At 39.9% G+C, this 25,367-nt stretch overlaps 1 protein-coding gene across 2 annotated transcripts in view; it reads left to right on the forward strand.

Moving 5' to 3' along the window:
- FBXW4 (F-box and WD repeat domain containing 4) overlaps positions 1–25,367 on the forward strand; it is a 92,875-nt gene that overhangs the window by 17,997 nt on the left and 49,511 nt on the right. For both annotated transcript variants that reach the window (XM_044437105.1, XM_044437115.1), the window contains 4 exons: positions 4,745–4,840; positions 6,967–7,152; positions 9,239–9,371; positions 12,072–12,166. In XM_044437105.1, the coding sequence (XP_044293040.1) occupies positions 4,745–4,840; positions 6,967–7,152; positions 9,239–9,371; positions 12,072–12,166 (510 nt within the window). The remainder of the gene's footprint in view (positions 1–4,744; positions 4,841–6,966; positions 7,153–9,238; positions 9,372–12,071; positions 12,167–25,367) is intronic.

Consider the following 25,367-nt stretch of genomic DNA (forward strand, 5'->3'; position numbering starts at 1 on the left):
TGGCCAGTGATTAATATCCCTTCAGTATCATTTGTTCTAGCACAGCTTATTTGGATAGGAAAAGAAACTGTTTAAAAGCAGCAACCTACTATGTGTCCCTGTCTATTGTTTTAATTCTGTTCTGTGCCTCATAGTTTTTCAGTTCTGTTCACTGATGCATGACAAGAGCTTTCTTCTTTGTTAGCCCCCACAGCTAATGGGGAACTAGACATCTTCTATTCAGTCTTGTGTTTGATGGATGGAATTGCTAGCAAATCTCCAATTGCAGATGTTTTTTCTTCTTTAGGAGCAGAATCTAGTTCATGTTTCCACTGCTATCCATGAGGGTTAGCTTAATATGCTGCTGTGATCTGGGAGATACAGAACTAGCTATGCAGTCTTGCATTTCTATTGTGAGAGAAAATGTAACATGATGTCATGAGAAGACAAATTTCTATCTTTTTGTCCTTTTGAATTCAACCAGACTCTGGCCACAGACCTAGTTAAAAGTCCTTATCAGCCTACCTGGTCACTGAGTGCTGTACAGCACATTCTCCTGGTGGTTCTACACAAACTTAAGGTGTGACTGGACTCCAGAAGGAATAGATTCTTCAGCGCGTTGGTCCCATTTCTATGGGAATCCCTGCCTTGAAGGGTCTGGCAGGTACCAATAGTGTGCAGTTTTCAGTGCCTGATAAGTCAATCTTATTCCAGGAAACACTTTCTTGTTGCCTGGCCATGGTTTTAATGTTACTTTGTTTTAAAATCTTTTCATTGTATTGATTTTTTCTTTTGTTTTAACCATAAACAGTTTGCCACTGCGCATGTTTGGATGCAGAGCAGTATAGAAATACTGAAAATGAATTACTATACGTGTGGTGAATTCCCATAGATATGGGTAGTTTCTGCAAGTCTCTCTAAACTAGAAGTTTTTCCTTTTGGGAGTAAAGTGCTTAGCCATTGTTGTTTTTGCTTCATGGGAGAAATAGACTACAAAAGTGCCAATGGAGATTGAATAAATGAAACTGTATTGTTATTAGAATCAGCCTAGATTTGTACACATCAAATTTTGCTAACCTGGAAGACTTGGCTAGATGAATTTGAAGTTCCCCTCTGATAGTGTAGTCATTTATTTTCCCTTAAAGTTTAACTTTATGTGGGCAAATCTGAGTGTTTTGTCTAAGTTATTGGAGGGAAAATTTGCCATAGGTGTATGTCATGGGAAAGCAAATTGTGATTGGCACTTAAGGCAACTATGGAGTTGCTCTTTTATACAACACCATCAAATCTACATTAATGCTTCATGGAGCAAAATAGAAATAAAGAGGGAAAAGTCTCAGCCACAAGTAGTTTACAATTATAGTCATAAAAATAATAGTGGGGAAAGCCACGAAGGGACCAGAGGAATGGGTAAGGAAAGGTAACAGGCAGTGGAATATAAATGCAGTTACACATTATCCCATTGAAGTGGGCACCAGCTAACTAGTCTGAACTCACCCTTCTAGCTCCATGAAAGCTAAACCCCCTTCCAAATTTGTGTTAATAATAAACAGCCACAGTAGTTTGAGTGCTGTAAACTGCCGTTCATTTGAAGGGTCGGTGCCCATGAGCCTGGTCCTGGAATGCACAGAGCTAGAACAAAAGCATTCCTGAAGTTTTGTTCCTCCCACTGTTGCACATGCCTGTTTAAAGTAGCTTTTATTCATGCAGAGCTCTTACAGGATTCTCTTTCTTTACTTTATTAGTCCAATGCATGTTGTGTTTAGACTTTGGCACTCTCTAGGTGGTGTTGATTAAAATAAAGCCTCCTTAGTTTCTGACCATATTCTTCTTGAGTTCAGAAAGAAATTTGCATTTTCCCATTTTTGGGGTGGTACCATCTTGCTCTCTTTGCAAGGACTAATTATGAGCCACATGCTTTGAAGTATAAAGAAGGGGTTAATGGTGACATAGAACACAGAACAGTTAGTGGAAAAATCAAAGGGCAGATTTGAAATTGTCTAGAAAAAGCAGGACAGTGACTGGGTTTGTACAACATGACAACCAACCATCAATAACATTCAATGGTTGGCTGTGTTGTCTAAACCCAGCATGGGTGGCTTTTTTCAGACTATCCAGTCAACATGGGTTGCTTTAGCGGTTTTCCTCATGATGGATTGTTGTGTCATCCATATCTGTATGCCATGACCTATCATGGGTCAGGTCTGGATACAAGCAAAAAACCCCCTGTTGCTCTTCTTGAGTTAACCCTGGCCTCTGTCATTGCCGGTTACTCACCAGTGCCCAAACAACATTTGAAGACAACTGGCACTTGCTTTCCCTATCCACATCATGATGTGGAAGGAAGGCCAAATATTATATGAATTGACTCCCCAAAGAAAGCCAGAGCCTTGAATTTAAAAGTGCTGAGCAGGGCTGGCATAGATAGGATAGGATAGGATAAGCTACTGTGGAGGGCTTTCATTCATCGGGCTGCAATAAATTGGAGGCAACTTGATGGCACATAACAACCATGATGTGGAGCCCTGCTGAACCAGAACTCTTTTTTTAGCCCCCTATTGCTTTTCTGTCCTTTTTTTCAGAGATTGGGAAAGATAGTCTGAAAGCCAGCTTCCTTAATTTCTCTTTCTGCCACCACCAGCTCCCCCTTCAAAGTGCTATACTAGTCAGGCTTTTTAATTTTTGTATCCCTAAAATTGTGTGCACAAAAATTAACTTTTTAAACTTTCTTTTTCTCCCATTTCTGTAAACTCCTGCTAATAGGAACATTTCAAGCCTCTATTGTGGAGGGGGCCCCACTGTCTAGTGGTAGTAAGTACCCTCCCTGCACAATGCCTAGAAGAGACTTGAAAACTTTCTCTCCCTTCCTTTCTCTTGGCAGATCCTTTGGGAGAAGCCATTGGACAACCCAAACCTTGAGAGATCTGTTGAGAAAGGGGTATTTTGCAGGATTTCTCCCACAAGATTCTCACATTTTTAAGGTCCTTCCTTTAGTGAACATGGGGGCTTTGAGGGAGATCTCAGGTATCTGGACTATTCAGAGGTAGATTTCAGTAGAAATCCACCAGATTCAGATTCATGTTCACCCCCCCCCCCCTTAAAGGGACCCAGAATTGAGAACTATCTGTCATTGAACTGACAATTTGGCTCATCTTTAAAAGGTGGGGATGAACTATTAGCCTTACTTAAGCCTCTAGAGGGTCAGGGAAAACTGCAAAAGTGGTTCCCCCTGGGCTTTAAACAAGAGGGGCAGACTTGAAATGTTAAGGATCTTGCTGAGAAGGGGAGGATATTCCCTCCAAAATCTTGTACTTTGGGTTTCATTTCCCTTGGTACATTTCCAGCTTGTTAAGAAAGAGTGCATGGGAGCTGGGATTGAAACTTCTGGTGGGCACTTTGCAGGAAAATTACCTGCTGCCCATGGGTAGCAGAAACCCTGTTAGAAGCAGCCCCAGCAACAATGTGAGGAGCTACTATTAGTGTTCCTTTAAAGAAAGAATGCTGAACACTGCCTTTGAACTGATGGGAGGAATTTTTTAAGGTCATTTTTGTGCACTGATTTCTGAGCTTGCAAAAGTTTTAAAAAGTATTGAGCAATCATCAGCATCCCGTACAAGGTGCCTCTGTGAAATTTTGAAGGGGGCTAGGGGCTGTCCAAACAGAGTTTGGGGAAGTTGGCTCTCAAGCAGTTTTTCCCAGTCTAAACATAAAATAAGGGTGTGGAGAACAAACACTGGACCTAAAATGGTTTCAGATTATAGTTTGTTTCTGCCATGGTCTCTCATGGGATAACACCTAGAGCACTGAATGGATGGGAGTGAGAAAAACACCTATGATGAACTGGATTGTCTGAGTTCATTGGGAATGCTTCACACAACAGCCAACCCACCATGGTAAATTATTACTATTAATTGTTTTGGCATGTGAATATGTCTAGTATCCTTGCTGGGTTATGGAACTGATCAGAAAAAATCAGGATTTATAGCTGTAACCAGTTGTAACCATGCTTATTTAGAGGTAAAGCTGCAATTGACTTGTAGGTACTCTATTTAAAAAAACGCACATGTACAGACAAGGTCCTTATATGGTAGTGAGAAACACAGCAAAAAGACTCGGTCTCTGTGGATAGTCAATGAGAATTCTCTTTTTAGCTTTAAGCAGAAATGTAGTGTTTGTCTGTTTATTTATTTCTATTCTAACAAACTACTCTGGGTTGTTTACAACAATGCTAGGAACTCTCCTTCTGGAAGCATCCTAAGATGTATGACAGGGCTGCAGGTGCTAGGACAGGAAATATGACTAGAAAGTTCCAGTTTTATGCAGGAGATAAAATTAGGTAACTGCAAGCAAAACTAACAAAACTGAAGCTGTCACATTTTCAACACATTATGAAAAGGCAAGACTTGCTGGAGAAAACAATCATAATAGGGCAAGTCAAAGTCAGAAGAGGAAGACCAAGTGTGAGAGGGACCAGTACCATAAAGGAAGCCACAGCCTTGAATTTACAAGATCTGAACAGGGCTGTGAAGAACAGGACATTTTGGAGGGCATTCATTCACAGGGTCGCCATAAGTCGTAGATGACTTGATGGCACACAACAACAACAACAACACCAGCAACACCACCAACAACGTAACCCTTTTCCTTCAAATGCTTGGTGGTAATGGAAGCATGGAATCACCTGATTACTTTGAGTCTTGTCAATGGAGCTCTGTCTGGAGCTCTGTCTGGTTCTGACTTTTCTCTGTTTACTGTTTCTTTGCAGAGTGACTGGTGTTCCAGTGAAGGAGAGGGTTAAGGTTTCTCAGAACTGGAGACATGGGCGCTGTCGAAGAATCTCACTTCTCAGATGGAAACGCAAGCAAGTAGCTCCTACTTTTTCCCTGATAACTTCATTTAGAATTGTTGCTCTGCCTTTGGTGTGCATTCCACTCTTGGTCTCTGCTGAGCCCTAAAATCTGTTAGTTTCACTAACTCTGAGATTGGTTAGCTGGTGATGCTGCCTTGTCTGTACGCTATTATTATCTGCCAGTCTTGCAGCACTGCAACTCTGTTAATATTTTTCTTGTCTACATTCTCACTGAAATCAATCTCTCATTTCCTATATGACAACACTGAGTTTAAATTGCAGAATATGTAAAAGTAAAGTAATGGCAGATCAGCTGGTGTTCAATAGGAGTGAGCAAGGCTGTTGGGAAATTACTGCTCTTCCTCTTGGTTCCAAATGGATTAAGTGTTTTTCTATAAACTGTGTTTTTTCATCTTTTTTCAAGTCTGCGCTTATTTTGTGAGCTGATTGCATTGTCCTAGTATTCAAATAGCAATATTTTACTGCTGAAAAAATGGGATATTTCCCCTTTTAGCTAGCATATGAACTGCTCACCATCTGTCCATCCCAAAGCCTGGACCATTATCTTCTGTCCTATTTTTCTTTAGCAATGGAAGGCACATTCTTAGCCATCTCAAGTAGATATTTAAATGTGCCAAGCAGCAAAGCTTCCTTCCAATTATATTGTGGTTGGATCAGAATCAGTTTAATAAAAAATGTACCACATGGAACTGGTAAGGATTTGGGAAGAGTTGAAGTTTCAAACAATCCAGTGTGCAGTCCAGTGTGCGATACACATAAGCCTCTGACCTTAAAGGCTTATGTGAGTCCGGTGCAATGGTTTCTGCTGCTTTGCAACTGATACTCTGCACTTCATCTGGCTATTTTCAGCTGTCTATACATAGCACTGCAGAGGCAGAGGGAAGGAGGTTGGGCTGTCATTTGGATATGGCATAAGCTGTTGGCTCCATTGACATCTCCTTGCTCCCAAGCAAGCCAGCACATTTTTCACCTTGGAGTTGCAGCTGGCACAGTTCTTTGTGTGCCCACTATGTGCAGGGTTGGACAGAGGGCTCTGCGTTTGGAGTCTTAACTCTAATGTTGGATGGCCATGGAGCTGCTGCTCCAAATAATTCCATGGGCCCCATAACAATGCATGTTGTTTGCTAGTCTCCAATAGAGTATTTAACTAGATATATTCAAAGATTTCATGTGGTCTCCATTTCATGGGGAACTAACTTAATCCTTAGTTCTTAGAATAATGTATGGATTGGAATGCAATTATTTTGCAATTTTTGTACTTCTCCAAATTTTGGAAAGCAGTTCTCTGCTCAAAAAACAACATAAAAGGCATATGTTTAATAGTGCATACTTTTAGAAAAAATACATGTAGAAATATAAGTTTATTCCAAAATAGCGTTAAACACCAGTAGTTAGCTATGAATTTTCATACAGCTTTTAAAAATGTAATTTAATTTGATGATAGCTATGTTTGTATGACATGGCAATCCTTCACTACCCATGATGAATTGCTGTTTTGCTTTCTGAAGAGTAGCTTGTTCTTGGGCAACCAGCCAATCTAATATCCTTTGCCTTGTTCCACAACTTGCTGAAGCAACAACAACAACAACAACAATTTCTATGCCATCACTGAAGTTCTCTGGACTGATTACAACAGTCATGAAGGCTTGTCATGTTGCCCAAACCTGGTCAACTAAACCTATCACGGATCCAGGGAAATGACAAGGGAGACATTTGACAAGAGCAGCAAAAACCGCTTGCCAAACTTGCCCAGGATACTACCAATGACAGCTGTTCCAGCAATACCCAAGGGGCACTTTGGAGTGACTTTCATGGGCTTATTCTCCTTGCTTTGGTCATGACCCCTTTATGGTCACTGCCACAGCTTTTTCTTTTTTGCTTTTACAATCCTTTTGCAATCTCTGCCAGTGACAGCCATAGACTGCCCTTCCAAAGTGCCCAAGTGACACACTGAAGTGGCCATCACCACTTCGCTACTGGTTCATAGCTTACTCAAGTTGTGCAAAGTCAACCAGTGTGGACTTACAAATGAATATACAAAAAAAGAAATAGATTGAACCAAAATATATTGAATCTTCTACCCTTCTTTCTAACATTTTAAATATTTTCTCCTCCAGTTTATTGCCCTGGATGCAGCTTGATGGTGACTATCTCTACCTATCTCAGGCAGAAGACATTCAGGTTTATTGGCTCCATCACAATGGCACCAGCTTGCAACGCTTTCCTCAGGCAGTCTTCTCTGGCCACCAAGAGGATGTGTGCCGCTTTGTGCTTGCTAATGGCCATATTGTCAGTGGAGGAGGGTAAGCTGTTTGTTGGAGAAAAAAAGAAAAAACTGATTGAGCATCTAGTATTGGTTTATAGGAATGCTTGAACAACAGCTGGAAGAAATGGTGCCCAGGACCCTAGTATTGGTGCCCAGGTTCATTTGACTGCAAGACTGTGGTCAAGGCTAAACTCCTGACTCTGATGTTTTTGCAAAGTTCCCCGCCTTCCCGTCCCCATGAAATTTACCTTTTAGGACAATTCTGCAGATGCTGCATTTCACCATACAACACAGAGATAAATATGTAGAGTTCACTGTATTTAGAGCAGTGCTGCCTCAATATCTGTTTATAATTGGTCTATGAAATAAGTGGGAAAATAGTATGATCTGTATAGGAGTCGTTTATCATTATTACTGGGCACAGGATTTCTTATTGGTCTCAGAGATCTTATTGGTCCCTTCTGGTTGCACATACGGAAAATGAAGTGAGTGAAATTTAATGTATTAACGAAAGGAAAGTACTGCACACAAACTAGCTCCAGGTACAGCTTAAGTAGCTCTAGAGATAGACTGTGGCCAAGTGGTAGAGCTTATGATTTCCACACAGAAGGCGAGATGTGTGAGAATTCTATTTGGCAGTGAAAATCCAATGCATTTTTACACTTCAGACCCCCAGATTTTGTTCCAGTTCCTGGTGCTCCCTGTGTCAACTCAGCTTGTAGCAAGTTGAGCCAGTCTCCAGATTTCTGTTTTTGTTAATAGCAGCAATTTGTGAATTTGTCAAAATTCAAATTCAAATTTGGTTTTGTGCAAACTATAATCTGACAAATGATATTTTCCACTCTTTCATAAGTGTGCTCTTGTACACTTATGGGAATCTGAAATGAAATGCCTTGCCTTGTCAATATCCTGGGAAATACTCATGAAAGGGTGTGGTGTGTATATCACCCCCTTTGCTTTGAGTTCCTTCAGTTTGTATTTGTGTCCTGATTTGTGTCCTGGTATGCTGCGCCTTCTCCAACCTTTCCAAAGTTTCTAGTTGTACTGAAAAGTGAAAAAGTGAAAGACCAACCCATTCTTGGGGGAAATGATGTATTGACAGCTGCCTAAAGAAAGGCTTTCTTTTTAAAAGGGTTGGTCTTTCCCTTTTCAGAGCTAATACGGGTTTCTTGAGACAGGCATATACATATTTCTGTGTCTATCAAAAAATGCCAGGTAGCGCTTTCAAAAGCCCCATTTTGAAAGGAATCCTGACCCAACTATCAAAACTCTATATGGGTTGAGATCACACTTCTTCACTTCCCTGAGTACCCAGAGACTTGGGAAGAAGTGTAGGACGCCAAGAAGTGCCAGGTTCCCATATAAAAACTAGAGGATCTGGTAATGAAGGAGGTGATATATGTGCCATGACACCCGCTTTTGACAGCTGCCAGGTGAAAGCAAAGCTACTTATGAATCCATTTGTAAGTTGCTTTATGTATGTTCTTGGATGGTGCCTACTGCACTTTGACAGGAAACACTTCCCAGGACGTTGATGAGGTAAGACTTTTCATTTTGGATCCCCACAAGTATGCAGGAGTATCACACTTGTGAAGGACTGAAAAGATACAATTTGTGCCAATTTCAAGACCAAACTAAAAAAATGCACAAAATGTTCCTGCGTTTTTTTTTAAAAAATCCACTGTAGTTTATCACCACTTGCTGAAATGGAAATGTTGGCGTTCAATGGAACAGAATCTTAGCATCACCCATCCGTGTGCAGAAGATCCCGGATTCTGTTTCCAGCATCTCAAGGCTGAAAACATTCAAGTCTGAAACTCTAGAGGGTCACTCCCAGTCTGCTTTGACAATACTGGACTAGATGAATTAGTGGGCTGACTCAATATGAGACAGTTTCTTAAATTCCTAGCTCTTTTGCCCTTGTTTTCCTCCTTCAAATTGACCTTGAACATCTTTATTGACTGCCATCTATAACAATGTTAAGTGGAATTTAATAAGCTAGCTGATGGTATAGGAGATTAGGTGTATTTTTGGGCATGATAACCTCCCATCCCATAGATCAGAACATAATAAGACATTATTCTGAGGACATGCACCTTCCTTCTTTGGGTTTTATTTTTCAGAGATGGTAATATTATCATTCATACACTGAATGGATCATTCAGCTTCAAGTTCTTGGGGCATGAACAGGAAGTGAACTGTGTAGACTCCCAAGGTGGCATAATTGTGAGTGGTTCCCGGGACAGAACAGCAAAGGTGAGCTTATATGTTTTGCTTTACATGTATATTTAACAGTATACATAATAGTGGTCTGCATGAAGGAAAAAGGTTGAAGGGTAGACAAGAAGAATGCTATTGTTGTTCCTGACTTTGGGTTACCAGTTGAACTAAAACAAAATCATTCAACTATATTTCTGCTAGTGCTGACCTTCTGTGTCCCTGAAAGTGGTTATATAATGCACAGTCATCAGTTGTACTATCTGTGCAGTGGGATTGTGGAGCAGCAACTTCTTTTCCATGAGCTTTTGTTTTTGAGACTGGGGTATTCAGACCACCAGGCAAAATGTGTAACAGAGCAGGATTTAGTGTGTTTAACCTTCCGCTATCACACTTGCAATGGAAAGTCCTTTTGAATTGTTTTGGGTGATGGCCAGGATTAAACTTAACTCTAGTGGATTGCTTAGCTTCTTCTATATTTCAGCACTTTGTATATGCAGCAACCTGTCAGTAGAATGCATCTTTTCTGACAGATACCTTATGAGTCACTGGCCACAAAAGGCATTTAGCAAACATTTTGTAGAAGATGCATTATATTAACAATTGATCTGGAGCAGTGATGAAGCTTTTCATTACGTAAGATGGTTTATTATCCTTCTTAAACCACGAGATCTTAAGGTTACATTTTCATGGCTAGAATTTAAATCTTTGGAGCCACTAAGCAACAAAAAATGAAGCTGGTAGCAAAAAAAATTTGGAAGTTCCCTCCTAATGGCTACATGCTTGTACCTGGTGATCCTCAATAGATCATATCTGAAGTCAGTTTCTGGAGCAAGTTTTAGTACATGTGGCCTGCACCAATTAATGCAATTCATGTGGGCAAAGAAGAAATCTTGCAATGGCATCTGCTGGCCTAATGGCAGTAAAATCATGTGTTTCAAACCCTGCCATATAAAAAGTGATAGTTCATCCACTGTGGCCTATACTAGCAAATGACTTATACTTAAGCCTAATAAGGTTGGGAGAAGTATAACTTCAAAAGACTAACCAAAATTACAGTGGATTTATTCAGCAGGAAATACATGGATTCTGGATAAGTATTTTAAAGCTGAGTAGTGTATTCCTCCTTGGGAGGAAAGAAGGTAAAGATTTAAATTACTCCTTTTTCTTACATAAGATTGTATTGTAATAAATACTAGTTTATGAAGTTACCACAACATGTATGTACTTTCTAACTCCAGAACAATGAAATACTGGAGCTCCTACAGTGTGCCCTATATATTTTGTGTCATTATGAGTGAAAATTTAGCTGTGTAAGCATCAAAGTTCTCTGGGTTGGTGATAGGAGAGCAATGACCCTGGACTAGATGCTCCCTACAGCAAGTTCCAATTTCTTTCTCCTCCCATTTTCTTGTCCCAGCTTCTGGATTTGTCAAATAGATAAATAATCTGGAGAAGCAGCTGCTGTGCTTACATAGGTGAGAATCAATTTCTCTATTTCTGGACAAATTGTTCTGTGTAACTTGGAAGTTTACATACTCTCCAGCCAAAGCTGTTGCATCTCATGACCTTGAAAGCAAACTCCTCATAGTAAAAGGGAATTTGCTTTAATTGTGTCCATTGTTGTTGCTTAAAGTAGAAATGGAATTTGGCTTAACTAACACTCTTATATGCAGGTAATTGCTTTTATTTTTACCAAGTGACATTTTCCTTATGTTGACTCCTAGCTGGAAGGGAATCCCTAGTAGGTCTCTAATGGGAGCTGTAAGTGCATTGGGTGCTTTGGGGGGATAGTGAGTGTTGATTAGGGCTGAGCTTTGAGTAGCTGCTAATGCACATTCCTCATTGATAGGCACCAGATAGCATGCTTCTAGCAATATTTTTAACCTGTATGAGATAGGGATGCATTAAAAGAGCTCAGTTTTTCTGTTGCTTTTGCTGACACTAGGTGCCAAATTCCCCACTGACACCGAATAGCTGGCAATCCTGAGCATTATCAACAAACAAACAAATACAACACTCCTAGCTTTGAATTCCCTTAAGACATCAGGAATAGTCTGGGAGGGAACCAGAGGCTTTGAACTGTACGTTTCCAAAAAGAAAAAAAAAGGGGGGGGGGCAATTGGTTCATTTGCAGGGGCATGGAGGGAAGAAGTGCTGGGATCCAAATGGTTTCAGGAAGACAAGTTTAAGCTTTTTACTGCGTGAGTAACAGGTATCTTAAAGCCTCATAAACTTCATAAGCAAGTCCTTTCAGGCTGGTAATGGCATGTACGGTGGTAGAATAAATACTATAAACCTGCATTAGGGGGTTGCACATGTTTTAACAGTTAGTAAAAAAACAAGGGGACACTGCACAGGATTCTCCATGTATTTCCATTGTTCTGAGAAAACTGGGGAAGAAAGATCTAAGCATTTGCCCACATAGAGTAACGATGAGATAAAATAGCAATTTATTCTAACATGACATATCAGGTGACCATCCACTGCCTTCAGAGCCTAGGACTCATTTAGATAGGTAATGCTAGTAATCTATTCTATCATTTCATTACTATGAGTAAACTGTTTGCCCAGAAATTTTTCAATCAGAATTTTGGGGTGAGGTGGGGGATGATTTAGGCATTTTCTGCTCATTTTACTTTGTATTCAAAAGATGTCACAGGGAGATTATATTTAAACATACCTTTTTACTTTGTATTGCATGCAATTCTTTCTGTGCCTCTTCTTTTTTCTCTTTAGGTTTGGTCCCTGTCACCAGGCAGAGCTGGGCAATGCCTTCACACAGTACAGACTGAAGACCGAGTTTGGTCCATTGCCATTAGTCCTTTATCGAGGTATCAAAGAAGTCATTTAAAAACTGCATTGGAATATATGGACACTTTGTGTTTATTTTGATTTTGCTTTATTTGCAAAGCTGCTTATCATGCAAGTATGCAAGAAGTCTATAAGTGTCTGTCAAAATATCACCACTTTCATCTCTCAAAGAACTTACTTGTATAAATGAAGTCTGTTATGCAGAGAGACAATGAGATAGCATGTTTGTTGAATAATGTTTAGATCTTGCAAAATTTTGAGGATTTTCTCTTCCGGTACCAAAAATCTTGAAAAGGAAAGTTTTAAACTTGTGGAACATTGTGGACTATATGTGGATTAAATAAAATGATGCAAAGACTTAGAAGTATCTATCACTGGATACTATTCATAGATGTCTCCAGTTTTAAACCGTTTTTGTGATGTTTAGCACATATAAGGGGCCTGTGCCTGCTCAAAGCTCTGTTTGGAATGTTGTAGAGCTGAGATTTTGTTTGCTTTCTAAAAATGAAAACTAGAGGTCTAAACTAGGAATACGCGAGGAATCATTTTGGGGGTAGGAATCTGTTGGATTCCCCTAGCTTGACTCCCCGGCCTCTGGACTGCTTTGCTGTGGCCCCAAGTCTGAGTCCTAGGTGCTCAGCATTCATGTGGTGCTTGCCAGGAATTGAACCCTATGTGCTGAGCCAGCAGCAGCCCTCTTCTGTGCCATATGCAGCAGCCTTTGTTTGTGCTGTTGCAGCTGCAATGGAAGAAGGTTGCTAGTTTTGCAAGCTTAATTCTGTGATATTCATGGTCTTCCTCTCAGCCTGGCTTGCTTTTTAAGACTAGGCCAAGCCCAAGAGGAAGTCTGCAAATGCTAGAAGGGCAGATTCCATTGAGTTTGTTCGAACTCTAGTCTAAACATATCCTCCCAGAGTTTACCCTGACACATTTTAGATGTTGTGCTTGCAAATGTCCCTTATTATAATATCTAATCTTCACCTAGTTGATAGATATATGCATCAAAGGTCTGCTCTTTTAGTGTGCAGACGGTAGCTGTTTTGCTGTTCACCAATTTTTAATCCAGTACTTGGTATTCTGCATATGAATTGTGCGGGAGTGAAGGATGCACACTCAGTGCAACTTAATCACTTCTAATAGAATGCTATTGAGCATGAGAGGAGTTCTGTCAATCACCAGTAAGTACATCACAGCCTTGTACAACCACATTCCACATTGCAATTACAACCTGGAAAGCATTTCATTTTCTACCTATAATACATCATGCTTTGCTCTGATGATGCAGATGGGGCTTAGAATACAAACCCAGATTAGCATTTCCAAATAAGTTATTTGAAAGAATTGGTAAAATGGAAACTGCTGAAGAATTTTGATAGGATCTCATGTACTATTTTGATGTATTAATGCGTATGATTACTCATGTACCTGACTTGCTAAAGGGGTTAAAATCAGAAGAATGGAAGAAGTTGAAAGCTGCAGCAAGGGCAAGGAGTGCATGCACAAATCCCACCATTACTTTTAGGAAATCTGCATACAGTTGGAAGATAGTTAGAGTTAGTTTCAATCAATTTATGCAAACCTTATGGAAGGGGAAAAAATCTGTCTTTAGGTGCAGTTTGCTCACATTTTAATGTGTGTGAGAGAAACAAAATTTTAAATGAGACTAAAGCACTTGTAATTCCAGACTACCATAAAAACTCCATGTTGATGCCCTCTGTGTGTGCATTTTCTATATGAGACTCGTTTAGTGAACAGTTTTATTCCCTTGGCAACACTTGAAGAACAAAGTAGATTTGAGGCTCATGGTTTGGTTCTGATTCAGATAGCCTCTTTTGCTAAAGGTGCAAAATAAAAGAAGTATGTCTGCATTTGTTGAAGCTGCATTGTACTGGAAGCTACTGGAGGTGCACTCATTTTTTGTGGGTCACAGAAATTCATGGGGGTATATGCTGGGCTTTTATGAACACAGTATGAAGTATTCCTACATGAGAAGTTAAACTGCCCTAATGAATGAGTTATTTGGTAGTTATATTGCTGATGTTAAGAACTGAAGAAAGGCAAACATTTTTCATTCTTTGGAAAAGTAACACAACTTAATCACTGTAGCTTGAGCAGAGTCTGAAGAATTCTGAAGAGTTTTGTACTCTGGCTTAACTTTTATTTTGAGGCTTGCTAGTAATCATCTGAACAGATTGTAAGGATGCAGTTGTAGTTTGAGTAAGTCAATTTTCTGTTCTGAATTATGAGCTTCAACTTGTGAATGAATATTCCTGTGCAGGCTTTCCTTGAATTTGGAGCTAGACCTATTTTTTCAAAAAGATATCCTAGTCTCAACACTTGGCTTGTTACAGTGACTAATTTCTGCCTCTTCTGTAGCCTGGCCTTAAGAGCACCTTGTTTGCCTCCAGTCTATTTAGTGAGCACCATTTAACATCCATAAGAACAATTACAGTTGCATGTTATTATTAGCACTAATAACTGGGCACAGCTTAAAAACTACTTACCCATTAGTTAAACCAGTACTTTCATACTGCTTATGTAGAGCTTTGGGAGGTATGCACTGGATTCACTGGGAGAAAACTTGTATTGCACACTAAGTGATGACCTGCAGGTCTGGCCTCTTGTCAGAACACTGACTTCTCTCCATGGAGTGAACACACACACTCTGTCACAATATTTACCTAGCGCCCCCCCTCCCCCTCCCCCTCAACCGGGTGATAAATGGAAGCTTGCAGAGTGGCTTCTCCATCAGTGACCAGGTTTGAATCACTTGCTTGTTTTATGAGAATGATCCTGCTGCACCTCTTTTTTCCTTCCTATCCCCAAGTATTACAGCTGATTAGCCACCTCATTAATTCTTCAATTTGATGGCTGATATACCAAGACTTGAAACATGCTGCTGACCCCATATAATAGAGCCTCTGCTTCTTAATGTATTAATGATGGGAGAAGTTAATTAAAATTCCACACAGCAGAGGTGTCAGCTAACCTGTAAACCTGTTGCTTCCAAGAAAATGTTTTTTTCCTAAAAGAAACAGTTTGGGGGCACTACTAGTACAGGGTGAGATTCTCTCTCCCCCAACCCATCACAGCAGATCAAGCTGAACTGATTGTTTGCCCACTCCAAACAGAGTTCGCTTCAAGGTGGCTCGATATTCTTGTCTAGTTTTAGGGTCTTGTTCTGTTTTTGTCTGAGTAGATACATTTAGGATGCTGAATTATTGCCAATTTTTGCTTCTGTTTCAGGATGCAATGTATGTTTTATCCACTTGCTCTTTATCTTACAATCATCTAGAGCTTTTGTGGATTCTGTGATAGTTTTTCAAGAACTCTATCTCTGCTCAGTTAGGACATGTAGCACTGATAGGTAGCTTCTTCTAAGTGAGAGGGGTTTGAAAGCCGAAAGATATCCTTAAGCTCAAAGGATCTAGGCTCATGCTACTTGCATTGCTTTTGATGTTGTCTCCTTTGCAATTGTGGTGCAGATGCAAAATATCAGTGTAGGCTGAAGATCCAGGTGTTATGTGTAGTAGGGATAATGTGTAGCAGGGATAAGATGTGCACCTTACCTTCTCTGGGTCCTGTGCAGGATGACCTGTACTCATTTCTGAACCTTTCTTATAATAAACTGTTATCCAATTTATGGCAGGATGCATTCTTCTGTACTGTGAACTCATCTGTTAAGGCTATTTTACATCACAGCAAGGTTTGCCATGTAAAGTGAGTAATACAAAATGTTTTGCTGCTATTCTAGGCCCTTGTCACCTATGATTCTAGGAAGCTGCATGCGCCATAAGGTCTTTATAGTACTAGGAGTGTTTCTACATGCTTCCTTTGCCTCTCCAATGAAGGAATTGAAGTGATGTGTGTTATCTGAAGGGAGGTTTAAGTTGTCACTGATGGAATGCATTGTCAAGATGCCAACTTGATTTGCAAAGCTCAGGTTCAGTTTGTAGTTTGCTCCTCAAAACGAATCTGTGAAACCTTACAAGGCTGCTCCCTGCAGATTGTTGTGTAGTTATGGTTTTTTTCCTGAAAAGTAATGCAGGAATTTTTCCAGCTTGGTTCCCTCATTTCCATCTCTAATTAAGCAAGCAAGTTAGTTAGTTCTTTTGTAACCCTGTTCACCTGTTCTCTTGAAGGAATAATTTTAGATTGTTGGCATGGTAGGCTCTTTTGTACTTTTTAAAAGCTTCCTTATTTTAATTGTGTTTATTTGGAGATCATGCAGATACTCTTCCATCATACCAACACATTGTGTATGGTATTGGCATGTTGGAGGACAAGATTTAAATGGAATTTCTCTCCTCTTCGAGCATGCAGATATATTGTAAAGAGGAGACTATCCTATTGAAATACTTCACACTATTAGGAAGTTTCCTGTTCTATCAAATTCTCCTTCAGTTCCTCAAAGTGTATGTGGTTATTGCCGCTGCTCTGATTCTAATTATTTCCAAGGGCAGAGAAGCTTCCTGAAACACCAAGGGAGAAGCCTCACCTACCATATTGCACAGTGAAGGGGAAAATGCCTATGTCAGTTTCTCCTATAACATTGATTACGGTTCAGGGGTCCTACAGTCATAGGACTACAGGTTTCCATTCCCAGTTAGTGATCTTCCTCCATTTTTCAAACTTCCAAGGGGAGTGATGGAGAAGGTAATTTTCCTGGGCCATGGCCGCTGTTTACTTTTGCTTGGCTGTGCAGTGTGCCTTTGTTTTTCCACCTTTGATCAGTGTCCTGCCAGCAGATAATTTAGCAATTGCATCCCAGGGTGGAAGTGTGGAGTTAATGTTAAAATTAGTGTTTTTTTTTTAACTTCCCTGGCTGATGAAGCAAGGCTAGTAAGAGGGGAGGCAATGGGGGGCCATAAATTCTACTCCCAGTGTATCTGCCTCTTGCAAAAAATGTAACCCTCTGATGTCTCCGCAGCACTTTCATTAACATTTAAATTAAGGGTTTGTTTTTCAGTGACTAGACCTTTCATGGTCTGACTCAAGGTTGCCTTACCAGTCAGTTACGATAGTAATCACTGCTATTTTTTTCATCTTTTTCTGAATAGGGCAGGGGCATGACAAATGTTCAAAGAGAATCTGTAGCAGACCTGTACAGGTACCCAGGCAGCAGGATGCTAGCTTCTTTCCTGCAATTAGAGAGTTGTCTATGTTTCTTAAGGTTTTTCCCCTCTCCTCTTCCCTCCCCTCCTCTTCAAAGGCTTGTTTGGAACCCATTAGGTATGTGATTGCCTCAGGTATAACCAGCACAGGACACCTTCATCCTTTAAACAAGAACTTGTGGGATGAAGGGAGTATATGAAGCAGGGCTGGAAAACAAATCTGGAATATGCTTCCATAGCACTGTTTCTTCTCAAGTGCTTCCTGCCAACAGTCTTAGTTTCAAATTTTTGTGTTACAGTGTTGGTATGAGTGAGCTTTTGAATGGCATAAATTGAGATGGTGGTGGGGATTTTCTACTCGCATGAACTGAAGAAATGACTGAGGAAACTGAACTTTGATGTACACAGTATGTGCTGCCGTTTTAGTAACTTTTAGTTTATTTGCAGAACAGCACTTAGAGGGCTCTCTGTGTTGGTATCATCATAGAAGGAAGGTCCTTGTCTGGTTCAGCACTATGTTAAACATGGACCCTAGTAAATTGGGGTGCAGATCTCAGTACATCCTTGGATTCATGTGGTAGCCTACAGCAAGTCCTTACCTCACAGCCTGGCTTTTACAACTGTAAACTGAAAATTGTTTCTTCATAGGCTGAAAGTATCCCCACCTCCCAGTAAAAACTAGGACATTAGAAATACTACATTTTTAAAGCTAACGTTTTGCAGGATCTGTCACTTCCATGTTATAGTAGAAGCAACTATTTCTTTAAAGAGTCAGAAAATAGTACATGGGAGGCAATGGCAAATCTTTCCTCCTGTTGCTTATTCACAGAAGAAATATCCAAAAAATATGCCAGAATGGGTACATGGTAGGCTTTAGATGTTTATTTGATCATACTGTAACATGTGAAGCAACTGTGGAAGTTCTTATTTGTCATGGTATTAACTGCCTACCATACACCCTTATTCCTCTTGGATCTTTGTGGATGTGTAATGCCAATTGCCCTCTAAAATTGTATCATTTAAGGAGCAGTGTCATGTGGCCAAACTGTTTTGGTAACCCACATCAGTTCCAGGAAACCTGATCAGAAGTGCAGACACTTACAGTAACAAGGAGGTGAAAGCTGCCAGCCTCTGTCTCTGCAGGTGCTAGCTGGATCAAATTGCAGGGTTGCCATTAAAACCATCCTGGGCGGTGATTAATGTAGGGCACGGGGCATATACATTCTTATTCTGGCACTGTGAAAACCTGTCCTGGAAGCTAAATTGGCCTCTGAATCTCAGTTTTCCTGCTCTTTTCAGACCTTCAACTAATTGTTTGTCTTGAGTAAATCTTGCTGAAGAGCTTTGGCCTTACGATGTGGATAAGAAAGGGACAAACAGTTTCGCAGATGATCTGAGGTAGAGAAGTTAGTCACTGATACCTCTTTTAAGGGAAACAAGAACTCAGTTTGGGGCTTGTGTATCTTCGATTGCAGTATTCTACTATATATTGATACATACACCAACATTTTCAAACAATGGAATTTCAACTGGCATCTCCTTTGTGAATGTGCTAAATTACAACTCAAGAAGTTCAGTTGTATCATCTCTGTCCTAAATCACAACAGGTTTTTATTTTACTATTGCAGATGTTAGTATATGTGTGCTCTCATTAACAGTGCTTTGCAAATAAGCACTTGTGCTTATCTTATATACAGTCAAACTTTGATTTAATCATTGGTCTGTATTTTTGCATTTTAATTGTCCTCTTACCACAGTTTTTATAATTTTCCCTTCTAAACGAGTATAGAGCTGCGGCTCTGGAAATTTATTCCTATTTTTTGTAACAAGTAGCCAGTGTTAGATGCCTCAAAGAAAAGTTTAAATGGCATATCTGTATAACATATGACCCAACAGCTAAGTACAGCCTTATTTTCATAATCTGGAGGCCTGCCAGGGGTAGCACTGAAGTCCATTGTAGGCAGCTGTCTTACCATCAAGGAGGGAAGCATCTCACTAAGCACTCACAGTTCAGTATGAGCTGGGTGAGGAATGTGGTTATAGTACTTGAGGAATATAGAAGAGAATGTAGTAGCACATTCCGTTATCACCCACAACAAATCATATCAAAACATGTGGCCCAATACAGAGGCTTTTATAATAATGGACTCTTAAACTTCTTCAGTGATGCTCTAGGGAATTGTTTCCCTTGTATGTGGAAATCTTTTGTGTGATCTTGTTTTAAGCAGACCATATCCATGTGCAAAGCTATGGATAGTTCAGGAAACAATGTGAAGAAAATGGCATTCATCTTGCCATTGTGGAGATGTTGTGCTGTATACCTTGAGTGACATAGTTTTGGGGACTTCAGACTCATGGATCCCAGGCACATTTGAACCCATTTGCATGATAGGAATACATTTTCCATTTTGTGCCACTTTTTCCAGTAATATAAATTAGTCCGTTACGATGTGAACTGTAGGAGTATGTGTGTGTGTGTGTTTCCTCTGGATATCTTTTGTCACTTGTTATGGGGCATCATTTGCATTTGACCCAGCATCCTAGTTCGGGGGAAATGTTCATTTTTGTCCTGTTTGTTGAATACACTGGACAGTTATTGCAGCATAGCTCAATTGATTGCAACAGAATGACTCCTTGGCAGGTCTGGTTTCAGTAGCAACCACTCTTGAGCAGCTGTGAGGGTCGTGGCATTCTGCCAGTGCTGATCTTTGTCCTAGACCCTTATGTTGGGTGACTGAGAATTTCCCACAATATGCTCAAGCACTCAAGATAGCATTGCTCCTAGATTGCTGTCCTTCAGATGATTGCTATTGCTTCTAGGTAAGTCAGCAGCCAGGGGTGGCCCAGTACTGTAGGAGAGATCCTATTAAGTGGCACTATTCTAAGGGCTTGCTTAAGCCTAGGGTTAGTCCTGTTCTTAGGAAAAATAATATCAGAGTAAGGGCTATTCCACCATATTTGTGGTGTGTTCCCACTTTCTCCAATGACATACAGAGATAATAGTGAAACTTTTTTTAGATGTAAGTCAAAATTTTCTGCATTGTAATCTTAACAAGTAGAGATGACTGGCAGGCAGTCTTAGCAGAAGGGTGGTCAGTGGATTTCATCCCTTCCAGTGTTGCTTGGAGACAGTGGGCTCAGCATATTTTCATTATAGTTTCTTCTTTGAAAATGGCCTGGTATCTCTACTAGGTACCTGTGACATGGGGGTCTTGATTGGGGTCTCATAAAGGGCCCTGCCAGTGTGTCTAAAGGCCAAGAAGACAAAAGTGATCAGTGGGTGGGGGTCTCAGCTGACCGCCAAAGAAGGGAGGGGAGGGTCCTGGAGGCAGTGAAGGGAGAAGCAGCCCCTGTTGGGAGCTCTTCTAGAAGGGAGGGGGAGAGGAGTGGCCCATTTTTGTCCCAAACTCATCAAGCACATCTGCAGAATTGTCCCAGCTGCTGCCTCCCAGTTTCAAAAGAAAATGATCGTTTGATAAACCGGCCTGATTTACCACTTTCTCACAAGGGAGGAGGCCCACCTTTGACCTCTATGATTTCACATCAGACCCAGCTTTTCTTTTCCCTTCCAGTCCTTGGAGAAACTTTGAAATGCATCCCTTGCTTTCTCTCTCTATCCCTTTACTCTTTTCTCTCACCCCCCCCCCTTTTCCCCTCTGCTTTGTTTGGGGTGTGTGTGGGGGGAGAACAGGCGTGCAGCTCTGGACTTTAGGCAAGTAATTAGTAAAATCTTCCTGCAGTACAATACATCCATGGTGCCCAACCTATATATTCTAACCATTTACTTGCTTATAGGCATCTGTGAGAACCGGTGGCATTGTTATTGCAGTGTCTCTTCGGTTGGCACACTTCAGGCCCCTGTTCCTGCTAACTATCAGAATTCATATGCATATATTAAAATATTCCCACACAATGAATATATTTTCCAGTGGGAAAGGACATCTTCTGGATGAAAAATGATAGAGACTATTGGAATGCTTGTTCCCACTCAGGCACTTATTTGCATGGACTAGATAGAAAGGCGGGGGTGGATTTCCTCTGATAAGAGTGAGTCTTTATTTATTTATTTAAAGTTTTTATATGCTGTTCCAATACTAAAAGTCTCTGGATGGCTTTATGTTCCCTATGCACTCCCTATGTTTTATGTTCCATGTTCCTACATGGTGTTTGGGGTACTGGATAATGCTCATTATTTTGACCAGATTCCTTTGGTGGCTGAAACAAAAAAGCAAGAGATCAAAATAGTACCACGGTTCTACAAATTCTTTTTTTGATGGGGTAGAAATGAGTAGTGTCAAGATACACCAGTATATCTTGGAGTGGAGTTATTAATGCTTAGTTACTCTATTAGACCAGCATAGGTAATAGTAGAGGAAATCTAAGTGCTGTCTACTGTCAGTGTATTGCACAAAGGAACTTGTAACTATGCATAACAGATCCAGGTACACATCACCATCATGTAGATAAATTAGTTGTTAAGAGCAATCAATACATTTATGTTAACAACTAAATAGAACTTTGAAGCTGCTCTGCAATTTACATGCCCTTTTCATAGCAGATCTTGCATTTTCTTAGGAAATGTAGGATTTCCCCCTGGTTCTCTCTGTGCTAGTGTAAGGGCATTAAGCAATGCCATGTACTTGAAGACTTGTTCTCAGAACTTTTCTGGGGCAAGGCTAGTTGTTGCTGTGCAGAAAAGTATTTTTCTATCACATGGAAAGTAAATGTCTGTGGTTGACAGAAGTTACTGAATTTTTCAATTTTGAATAATGGGAAATTTGATATTTTGCCTGTTCTGTCATATGAATAATAGTTGACTTCAAAAGTAATACTCTCCTCAAGTGTTGGTCTCTTAAAATCTGCTTTTTTGGGTAACTCAGTAGATCTTTTAGCTTAGTGGTAGGCACCCTGGTGCCCGTCACATGTTTTGGACTACAACTCCCATAATTTGTGGTCATTGGCTGTGGTGGTTGGGGCATATGGGAATTACTGTTCAAAAACTGTAGAGGGATCAGGTTGCCTAACCTTTGTTTTAGCCTTAGGAGAATGATTCTGGGCTTGCATTTTCCCTTATCATTTGGAGAAACAAAAGGTGGAGACTGAAAGCATCTGCTTCCACTTTTAACTAGTACATTTAATACACCTGAAATTAAAACTTTAAAAAACCCAATTGTTTTTGTTTTTTCAAAACAAATAATACAGTATAGCGAATATCCTGAAAGCATTTTAAAAAAGAAAATATTAACTAATATAGCATTGGAAATGCTTACTTTTAGTTCCAGTAAACTCTTAATCAAATTTACCTACTTATCTTTTCTAAATTGGAGACTTCTCTAGAGAAGTTGCTCAGCTGAAAGAGCATAAATGAGAACTAACTACTTTGTCCATATTCCACTTCTAAATTTTCCTTCCTGTGTTGAAATGTTCCATAAGCCTTATTGGCAGTAGAGCAACAGTATGGAACAAGTAACGGTCTTGGCAATGAACTATATTTTTCTTTCCTTGAACCTTGAAGTGAAACCCTTCTGCAGAAATTAAATCACAACCATAATTTAGAAAGTTTTTAATGGTATAAATGTCTCTTAGTTTTAATTTCATCTACATTTTTTTGTTTGTGACTCAGGACTGGCTTCTAATGGAAGAGAGGTACAACATATAAATTGCAAGTCAAAGGCCATGATCAGAATGGGTCTTTTGAACGCTGGTGATAGTTCTCGTGCCCCATGTGATGCCCAGAAGCTCCCAAACGCAGAGGTTTATGTCACCTTATTTGTACTGGAGGAGCAGTGGAGGCAATATGCAGCTCCCTAGCCTCCCACCCTTCATATTGTGCTACATGGGATTTTATGCTTGTCTAGCCGGAATGTCTGGTGGGGGGGCGGGGGGGGGAGAACTTTTGAGACTCTTCATAAATTGAGATTCCCACCACCACCTTACCCACCATCCAGGGTTGAGATATATAACAGGTGGGTTATTTCTCCACCAACCTTGAGGGAGAAGGAAGTAGGAGCTCTGATGCCCAACTCCAAGGTCAGGGCACTTTCTCCAGTATTGGATCTAGAAACCTGAAATCTCCTATGGCCTCTCAGATGCTGTCTTAGAGCCATAGGATTGTTCCTTTAAAGGATGTTTTAATATTTGATTTAGGGTTATAGGATTGTCACATTAGTTCTGTGTGTGATATATAGTTCAGAATGAAATATAGTATAGAATGTCAGGCATACCATTTTGAATTCTAGGAATGTCAGCTTTCATTTAAAAGTATTTTTGAATAATTCATGGTAAAAAGAAAAAGCTGATGTGTTGGCAATTTTTCAAAGGTTCAGAGCATAACTTGGGCTGGTCAGAGCTTCTGGTGGACTGGAAGCGAGTCACAAGTGCAATGCATAGCATCATATCTTTATCTCATGGGTGTTTCTCATTCAGTATCCCTATTAGCCATGTATCTCCAATTTGTAGGCACACTCTGATATCCCAGGCCTTGTAAAAACAATCATATGCTTGAAACCTCACATTTTTAGAAATGGTATTATATTAGATCAAGAAAATTAGTAAAATACTTTTTGAATGTAGAATTTAGGTTTTTCGTTTAACGAAACATAATTATTTGTGGTGGAAGGGAATGAAGACTCCTCCAACATAATGTTATGACCTTGCTGGTAGGAATAGTTAAGAGTTACCTTTCAGCAAGGTTAAGGTCTTTGTACTGTCATACATTTTCCACAAAGAAGAAATCTTGACTTTTGCCTGAAGGAAAGCCGTATAAAGCTTGGGAAAATTATACTCTTTTACCTACAGGAATTGGTCAACTGAAAGGTGTTGCCTTTCCTACTGAAGAAATTAATGAGCTTACAATGTGGCAACATTGATTATGATTATTGATTATTTTTTCAGGTTTTCATGCCTGCACTCCCCTCTGCCCCTCCACAAGGCAGGACAAAAATAGCTTTGGTTTTTGTTCAGGACAGAGGTTAGAAAGGTTGCAGGGGGCACATAGCCCTCTCATAGGGGTGTCTTGTCAGGGCGCAGCATGAAGGGCACAAACAGATCATAACCTTTAAATGAAAATGCAATGGAGGGGAGAGATGAAAGCATTGAAACAAATTAGATACAACTATAGGGGGTGCTCAACTGGAGAAAATTAGCATTTCTTCCTAATTGGAGTGCAGGGCATGCCATTACAGGGATTCATTACTGGGGGAGAGGGTGCTGGGCCTCTACACAGAGTTCCTGTTAAAGCAGACAAAATAAGAACTTCCTGGTTCTTATATATTTATAAATGTTTAAAAATAGTGGGTAGAGAAATGGGGTGTTGGTCTGAGTCCTTGTGTATTCATAAGTATATACAGTTTCTAGAAAGTTGAACTTTCTGACATACTGGAAAGGAGATATTTGTATTTTGCTCAATTTGATCTTCTCATTCTTCATGTGGATATTAGTGTCCATGCTAGGGGTGAATGAATTAATCTTTTTCTGGTCCATGTTAGTTTCATATGTATGGGATAATAAAACATTTCATACCATTTTCTGCAATAAGAATGTATAAAAATTTCCATTTAAATGGTATGCATTTCCTTTCAAGAACACATGCATTTTCTTTTAAATATATATTTATGTAGATTTCCCCCAAAATCATACATTTATATATGTATTTTGAGCTACTTTCCAGTATTTGAAGAAGTGTGCAATCTGAAGGATAACCACTTTCTAATAGCTATGTTAACCTGGGGAATATGACTTAGGTCAGTTTGTTTAAAAATAATGATGGAAGAAAATTCTCCAGTATTTCTAGTCCACACTAAAGCACATTTGTGTGGTAAGTAATTATAAGGTAAGAGGCATTTTAACATGAAGCAGTTGGTTAGTATAAACAACATGTACTAGAAATATCATAGTTTGCTTATTATATTTATATACTACCTTTTTCATTTCATGCAACTCAAGGTGGCTTACATTATTCTCTTCCTCTCAATCTTACACTCACAACAGCAACCCTGTGAAGTAGGTTGGGCTGAAAGTCTGTTCCTGACCTGGAGTCACACAATGAGCTCCATGGTTGACTGTCCACTAGCACCCAGATTGCCTGAATTCCAATCCTGCACTATAA

Source organism: Varanus komodoensis, unplaced genomic scaffold (genome assembly GCF_004798865.1).
Source record: "Varanus komodoensis strain SLA01 unplaced genomic scaffold, ASM479886v1 scaffold1, whole genome shotgun sequence".
NCBI classification, from domain to species: domain Eukaryota; kingdom Metazoa; phylum Chordata; class Lepidosauria; order Squamata; family Varanidae; genus Varanus; species Varanus komodoensis.